This window comes from Periophthalmus magnuspinnatus, chromosome 24 (assembly GCF_009829125.3).
Source record: "Periophthalmus magnuspinnatus isolate fPerMag1 chromosome 24, fPerMag1.2.pri, whole genome shotgun sequence".
Classification (NCBI taxonomy): domain Eukaryota; kingdom Metazoa; phylum Chordata; class Actinopteri; order Gobiiformes; family Gobiidae; genus Periophthalmus; species Periophthalmus magnuspinnatus.
The window spans coordinates 15,224,339-15,232,924 of NC_047149.1; the positions used below are offsets into that span (position 1 = coordinate 15,224,339).

General features: G+C 39.2%; 1 protein-coding gene across 1 annotated transcript; it reads left to right on the forward strand.

Annotated features, from left to right (window-relative positions):
* Nucleotides 1–2,245: 2,245 nt before the first annotated feature.
* LOC117393041 (transforming growth factor beta-3 proprotein-like) lies at nucleotides 2,246–7,437 on the forward strand. The gene is made up of 7 exons (XM_033991210.2): nucleotides 2,246–3,009; nucleotides 4,111–4,274; nucleotides 4,789–4,918; nucleotides 4,999–5,103; nucleotides 5,238–5,403; nucleotides 5,509–5,662; nucleotides 5,783–7,437. The coding sequence occupies exons 1-7, from the start codon at nucleotides 2,664–2,666 to the stop codon at nucleotides 5,939–5,941; spliced, it is 1,224 nt and encodes a 407-aa protein (XP_033847101.1). The 5' UTR covers nucleotides 2,246–2,663; the 3' UTR covers nucleotides 5,942–7,437.
* Nucleotides 7,438–8,586: the final 1,149 nt, after the last annotated feature.

Here is an 8,586-nt window from a genome sequence, read left to right on the forward strand (position 1 = left end):
CTCTGATGTGAAACAACTTATCAGTAATGTACCAATGATCAAATACTGTTTTTTGTCAACTGACTAAATATATTTGGTGAGTACCCACCATAAGCATTTCTATAATATATTTCATTTACTCCGATGACTTGCTAGTAATAAAATGTTTAATAATACTAGAGTTTTCAGATAGAGACACAACAATTCCACATGATCTAACTTTCAGTCATCGTCTAGACATCGCAGACAATGTAGTCTCGTATACATTTAGTAAGTAAAACTATGACTCATGCTGTGGTCAAATCAAGGGAGTAATTTTAGAAGTATGAGTGGAGTGCATTTTGGGGTCTCCTGGTGGTGTTCCTTCCAAAATGTCTGCCCCAGTTTGACTCATCGCCTGTTACCCCTAAAATCAGCAGACCAGACTTTGCTGGCACATTACACTGTGTATTCTGTGAACTATGGTAGGGTAGTATTTGGGTTTGTCTGCCCATGTGTTTCCAGGACTAGCTGTCTGACTCAACGCTTGAATGGTCAGAAAGCCCTGGTTGCAGTTACGTCTTGGCCATGAAGAGTAGGCAGGAATCTACCCTACATTTAGGAAATATGAGGACATTTTCCCTCCCATTGAAGTGGCATGTGTTTTTATTTTCATGATTTGGTCGGGGGCTGCATTCCTTTTCTGTGTGCGACTCGAGACAGAGAGATTGCCGGGGAGTGAGTCACTAAAACCCGAAGCAGCCGTGAGCTCAGCACTGGGGGCCGCTTCGGAGTAGAGGCTAAACTTGAATGGGGAGATCTGACTGGATCATGGAGTCCCCAGACAGTTCGGAAACCTACAAAATATGAGGGTGGAATGAGAGCATTGGAGACTTCTGTTCCGCCAACACTGTCCCATAATAGTGTCTGTCTCGGGGTTGGACATGAAAACCATTACACAAGCAACAAACTGCCATGAGATTATAATAGCTACAAACTTGTTATATTTTTATTTTCACTTTGTAATGTCTGTTCTAATATTAGCAATATCTGCATTTCATTATTTAATTTAGTAATTTAATATGTTCCTATTTATATAAATATAGATTATGTGCATTTAATTGTTTATTTCATGAACTTTCATTATTAGTTGAACTGATTTGGTTCGGAATGTTGACCGCATTGTTTGTCAAGCAGCATCACCTGCTGGCTTAATGGAGAACTGCCAATACTCAAGGCACTCATTTTGATGCATAGCAAAGGACAGGTGTGGATGGATTGAATGGAGCTTTTGTCTAAGAGACAATTTGCTGTATTTTTGTAGAGTTTTATCTAAAATTGCATATTATACGTTTTAGGTACTAAGCATAAAAAAACAACCTTTAAGCAGGTAGGCAATTTCTTGGATATTGTTTCCAAATTTGGACATTAAAATCATGTTACAAAAAGTGTAGGGCACTTTGGTGGTGCAAAAGTGGAGTCCATGTTTGGATATTCATCCGTGTGCCACGGGTGGATGAATGATCGCTAATCTAAAATAGTTGAGAGAGAAATATGACTGTGTTCTATGAATAATATAATCAAAATAAAGACTTCAAAAGGGCCTCACAGAAAAACACAGCGCACTCTAGTAAAACAAACACGGTATTTAAGAGGATAGGGAATGATCAGGATCATGGGAAAATGTATCCTGTCAAAACTGTCCATTGAGGATTAGCCTCATATATATATATATATATATATATATATATATATATATATATATATATATATATATATATATATATATATATATATATATATATATATATATATATATATATATATATATATATATATATATATATATATATATATATGTATAAACATTGCAATGGATATCAAGTCAGTTTGAGTTTTGGATTATATTTATTAGTGTTTATTTTAAAGTTAATTGCGCAATTCGTTTGATCCATCATCTTATGTTATGCAGGTCTATCAAATAATTTGTAGTAATTTGAACTGGGTCCACAAGTCCAACACAACTAGATGCAAATAGGCGTTCATAGATCCGTAGGAAGGTTATGGCAATAAGTGTTAAATGGTCAAAAAAATTGTCTTTCTTTTTTCACGCGTGAAGTTCATTTTGTTGCAACAAACTAGAGTAGGCCTAATAATAGGCTTGGGCCATTTATCGTGTCATATTTTCTTTTTTCAGTCAAGGCGCGTTCCTTTGCGATGCTTGAATGAGGCTCGAGTCCAGCCGGCGGTCCCTCCTCCGTCCCACGTCAGAAAGTTGTGGTAGCCCACTATAAAACAGACCGCTTAAGTTCACGCGAATTGAAAGTGCTTAGCGCTTCTCAAGTTGACAGTCAACAGCTCGTTTCTTTAAAAACACGTGCTTATCCGAGCAGGATGTGTCAAGACTCAGAGCTGCGTAAATGGAGAGGATCTGCGCGAGAATAAGTAGGAAAAGTGCGCTCTTTTCTGACCACAGCTCTCTGCCGGATAACACACGTGGACGCTCATGCCGGGATGGACTTTAATTTCTCATTTAGCAAAATGTGTGGATTGTTGTCTACGGAGCTGCATAACAAGAACGCCCTATAAGGCTGCATTTCTATTTAAACTGTAGAACTGAAGCAGTAGACTCGGTGCAATACTTTGGCTGTCACATTGGCTAAATTAGAGCTCGTTCAAACACTGGCATCAGCAAATGCACAAGGATGGATTTGGGTAAAGTTGTGTTGTTTATCCTCCTCCTCCACTGCGTAACGCTGAGCTCAGCCTTGTCGACCTGTGCCACCGTAGATATTGATCATGTGAAGAGAAAGAGAGTTGAGGCCATACGCGGTCAAATCCTGAGCAAACTTCGACTGACAAGTCCCCCTAAATCCATGGGACCGGGCAAAATCCCGTATCAAATCCAGGCGCTGTACAACAGCACCAAGGAGCTGCTGGAGCAGCTCGGAAAGGAGCGGCAGCAGAGCTGCGGTCAGGACAACACCGAGACAGAGTACTACGCCAAAGAGATCTACAAATTCAACATGCTCTATGGACTACAAGAAAACAGTGAGTAGGCCTTTGCACTTTGCCAGCACGTTTTATGTTCTACGTAAGATGACTTTTGACCTTTTAGGAGACACATTTGTTTGTTTTTTTATCGAAATATTTTCTTTACTGCTAGAGCTGGAAGCTGACACTGAGGTGTGCGCAATATTTCATGCGACATCATTTGTCTACTGTAGTTGTTTTCTTTTGTGGATTCAATCCTTCATCCCAGATGTTCCCATTTCCTTTCCAGTCGAACCCAAATAAGAGGGGACATCTGCCGGAGCAGACAGGCTGCCTTAGGGGTGTACACACTGGGAAAAAATGAACAGTAGTAGACGGTAAAGTGGGTAACTGAAGTAACAGGGCTTCCTCCTCTGTGGGGTCCAGGGAAACCCTGACACACCGGGCCTGCTGTCTTCACGTGGAGTTTAATCTCAACGTGACGTCTTAACAAAAGCTAAAACACGGGTGGCCTTTCCAATGAGACATCATTTACTGTTAAAACCATATGCCATTGTCAGTGTGTGTGTGTCATCACCACCACTCAAATATACAGTTGGTAACCTACTGTATATTTTTATTCAAACCACTCTTTGGCATAACCTCCACCCCCATAAGATGAAAGCTTAGAAGCTGGAGAAGCAGCATCAGATCACCATCAGATAAAAACAGATAAAAAGGGATGAATGTTGTGTGAAAGGAAAAAGTACAGAGAGACTCAGTGCCTTAAGCCAGGACTGTTACATCACAGGTCCTTTGAAATCAACAGGTGTTCAGATCAGCAAAACTCGAGTTTTCAACATGTTGTGTTGTTAATGAATGGAATTTAAGGTAGGTTTATGTATTGGCGTAGTCAACATAAAACAAAAACAAATTAGAAGATGACAGCAGTTGTTTTTATGCCACAACACCATATATCTTTGCTTCACAGTGCATGCAGAATATGGGGTAGATCAATGGCTGGGGTTGGGATGTGGAGAGGTTTAGGTGGGTTCAAAGGTATCACTGACACACAGACATAATATCAGGATAGAGGTACATTGAGCAACAAGTGATTTATAGAAGGATGAAGTCCTGTGATGTAATACCTATTGTTGTGTTTTGGTTCTTTTGTTTCAGACGATTTAACCCACTGTATAAAAGGAGTCACCTCCAAGATTTTCCGGTTTAATGTTTCTGCCATGGAGAGGAACGCCACCAACCTCTTCAGAGCCGAGTTTCGTGCTTTAAGGATCCCAAATTCCAGTGCCAAGAGGAACGAACAGCGGATTGAGCTCTACCAGGTGTGTAAAGGTACTTTTTCATTGTGCATTTTGACTTATTCCATATTCCATATTTGGAATTCTGACCATGAGTATCTTAGCAACCAAAGAGCCAATCTGGAGCGAGGCTGTTGAAGGTAATGTCCCCCCACATAACAACATTGTCATGCTGCTAATGCTAGCAGGAGTGACCTCGGGAAAAGAAGGCGCCTGATTTGTCTGTTATTAATGTTCATATTTTAGTTACAGAAACAATAGCAAAATAACAATACTGGGATCGTATAGAGTGGATTGATACGAACATTTTAAGACCAAAATCACGATCCTAACAACAGCAGTTACAGAGAGAGGGATGACAGTTTCTCCATAGAAAGTAAACTGGAGCCAGAGTTAATGGAATCAGAAGAGCACCTATGCTCACTTCCTATTTGGAGCACGCTGGCCAGCGGATTAGCTTTGTACATTTATATATACAGTCTATGGCTATTACCAAAAAAGTAATAATAATGCTAACAATCTGTGGCCTTGGTTTCAGATTCTAAGGCCAAATGAACACATCCGAAAACAGCGCTATATTGGAGCAAAAAACATACTGACCAAAGGCACTCCGGAGTGGGTGTCATTTGATGTGACTGAGACAGTACGAGAATGGCTCATGAACAAAGGTAAAAGTTACACCTCTTTCTTTATCTTTATGATGATATGTTTCTCTGTTCATCTATTATTTTTGTGACTGGTTTTGTAGGATCCAACATGGGTTTGGAGATCAGTGTGCACTGTCCATGCAACACTATCAGCCCTAATGGTGACATCATTGATGAGAATGAGGTTCTGGAAGTCAAGTTTAAAGGTAATGGGGCACTGAGTGTTGCATAAGATAATGCAATTTCATTGCTCATAACATTATGGAATAATTGTGATTCATGTATCCTGTTTCTGCTTTATGTTCTTTTTGGATAATTACAATTAAACTTTCTTTTAAAGGGATTGATGGAGAAGAGGAGCAAAGTCGCTTGGACCTGGATTATTTAAAGAAAATGAAGGACCAGTCTCTGCCTCATCTGATCCTGATGATGATCCCCCCTCACCGCCTCGACACACAGTCCACACGGAGACGCAGGAGGGCCTTAGACACAAACTACTGTTTCTCGTACGAGATTCTTAATACTTAGTCATGAATGGCATTGCCCATAGGGTCTCTAAGCCGTTCATCTTCATTTAAGTGCAGTCTAAAGTGATGATTTGACATTTGCAGAACCACAGAGGAGAGCTGCTGTGTTCGAAAACTTCACATTGATTTCCGTCGAGACTTGGACTGGAAATGGATTCATGAGCCGAGCGGTTATGATGCCAACTACTGCTCTGGGCCGTGCCCATACCTGCGCAGTGCAGACACCTCGCACAGCTCGGTAAGAGGCACAACAGTGTTAGTGCTTAAACTGACTGACTAAATGTATGACTTAATTACTCTTCCATATATGCAATTAAAGGTACCTGAATATTTGTGTTTTTTTTGTTTGTTCTTAAAGCTGCTGAGCCTGTACAACACTCTGAACCCAGAGGCTTCAGCCTCCCCTTGCTGTGTTCCTCAGGAACTGGAGCCACTCACTATTCTGTACTACTCCGGACGGACGCCCAAAGTTGAGCAGCTCTCCAACATGATCGTCAAGTCCTGCAAGTGCAGCTGAGGCACCTCCAGTCTTACGGGCCGGTTTAGACTTTTAGCTGTGATCAAAACTTTTACAACTGTGGCTTCAGCTCTGAAACACTTGGGAAGTAATTTAACATTGTATATTTAAAATGAATGATGCTCATATTAGTTTTCCAGTACTTTTGTACCTCTCTGCATCTTGAATAATGATAAATCCAAGCAATTGGAAATGATAATTTAAGCAGAAATTTAGAGTTAAAATCTGAGCTAGTCAATCTTAAGTTGCCTCCATTCTGAAATCAAGCATTTTGTTAGACTGGATTCCTTCCCTGGACTTAAGAACAGTGGGCATTATACTGAAACACAAAGGGAAAAAGGGCAGACCTGCTGCTGTATCCAGAACCATAGCTGTGGTCAAAGAAGGGAGAGCCGACAGAACGACTGTTGGATTTGCAAATGGAAAGTGGATGAACCAGAAGTTGAGCCAAGCTTTTCTTTCTCTGGGCCAGTCAGTGATGATGAACTTTTTTGTGAATTCAATATAACTAATCGTAGAAGAAAAACAGAAGGACTGCAAGAGAAGAACTGTGATGGAAACTCTATCCAGGAGTGTACTGCCATTCACTGGACACTATCACTCTTCTTCAGACTATTTCTGGACAAAATACTGTATACTGGAAAAGAAACTGTTACACAACCACTTTAACAAGATTTATTTTACAGTAAAACCAGATTTGGTCTGTTATGCAACATTTAATGTAATAGATTGCTCATAAAAGGGATTGGATTGTTAGATATATGTTGGACTTTCAAACCAAATGTATGAAATGAAATGATGCACAATGAGGCCTTAAACAAGACATTTCTGAACTTCTTACTACAATTAAAGCCCTTATGTATTCTTAAAATCTCTCAAAAACAACTAGAGAAATAATATTGATTAGTACAATGTTGAAATTGCAGTTTTATTTAGCTTTCAACCCTTTTAATTTCATAAAGAAGAAAGTGTGTTGAGTGAGATTTTGGATTTGAGTTACTGATGCGTCCTCCTACCTGAATCCAATGCACTATTTTCTTTCTATATAGCAGTTTGTCTTGGTGCTCTTTAACAGTGAGGCCTGATTGGAATGTGTAAAGATGTGAAGAAAGACGTCATTTTAAAAGGGTCTGAATTTAGCACAACAGATGTTATGTTTCCTTGTACTGTTTAACATTCACTGACACTGAGCAGTAATATTGTTTGATTTTGATGAAAAAGAAAACATTGATTTTTAATAAAAAGATAACGTAAAAAGTTGAATAAGCCATTAAATATTGTGAGATTAAATATTGTTATGTAAACACCCGAATCCAAACCTTGTATGCACCATCTTGAATTTCAATTTAAAAAGGCTGCTCTGGTTTCATACAAGCATATTTTTTATGACTTAAATTTCAACAGCTGCTTCCTCAGGGCAAATGAACAGGCCTTACAGTAATAAATTCACCTCCTTTGCAGCTTAACAGCTTTTCCAGGCACAAACAATTATTCATAGTCATTTTACATAGAAATATAGGTATACAACATGTCTAATATTAAAAACATCTCTTACCATCTGGTACGGTTAGTGGCATAGTCTTAAACTAAAAGATCCTCTAGTTCTAATATGAAAACAATATGGTGACATAAATAATCGTAGTAAGTTAATATCTTCCATAAATTAAAGGTGCACCTGCTTGTTTCCGTGGAACTTGGAATTTTCCACAGAAAGGCATTAATTTAATTCTGTGTGTTTTTATTGCTCAGATCGTGAAAAACTCTAACACTAGCATTCTCACTATGAGCGGGGGCGTCTCTCCACAGATCTGTCTTGTAACTTAGTCTGGTGGCATCACTTGAATCATGAATCCCTGAAGTTTAACGACATAGATACTGTGGAGTATTCTAGGCAAAATGCTAACATCTCCGTGGAGACAAGCAAGTTGCGAAGTTGCATAGTGCATCTTTAGGTTCTTAAATTGCACTGTACAGAATTAAGTTACTATTATTACTTCTATCATACATAGTCAGAAAGCAAATTAATTATTGACTAACAAACATGAAGCTTCTGTCAAATATGTTGAACAAAACGTCATCTAAAAGCTTTAATTTCTGTTTAGTGAGTTTACCCCTACATCTGTCAGCGACTTGAGCTAATCCAAAATGACAAGTGGGCAGAGAGAATGTCTTTTCGGTGTGTGCCCGCTATTGCTCCCTGTCACAACCAATCACAGATGGAGCAGGACGGACACAAAGACCAGAGGGCACAACACAGGCTAAAAACAGGCGTCTAATGGCTTTACGGGACAGGCTGTACCAACATCAACACATGACCGGGAAGTGCAGCCAAATGCATGAGTGACTTTTAACACCCAACTCCAATAGAAAAATACAGAGGAAAAATAGACTTTAAAAACAGAATGACATTTTTGTTTTCAATTAAGTTGTCAGTTGTAAATATACACCAAATGTAAATTACTTTTTCCCCAAATTTCAAAAGTTTAGTGTACTACTGTACTGTGTGGGCTGTTCTATTTCCGTGCTATGGAAGGGATGAGACCTTTGCGTCAGACAGGACCATTAGTTCCAATTTCCACCAACTGTCATTTTTGTGTCAATGTAACCAACTATAAACAGACTACAGAGAATTTAATATTTATAGA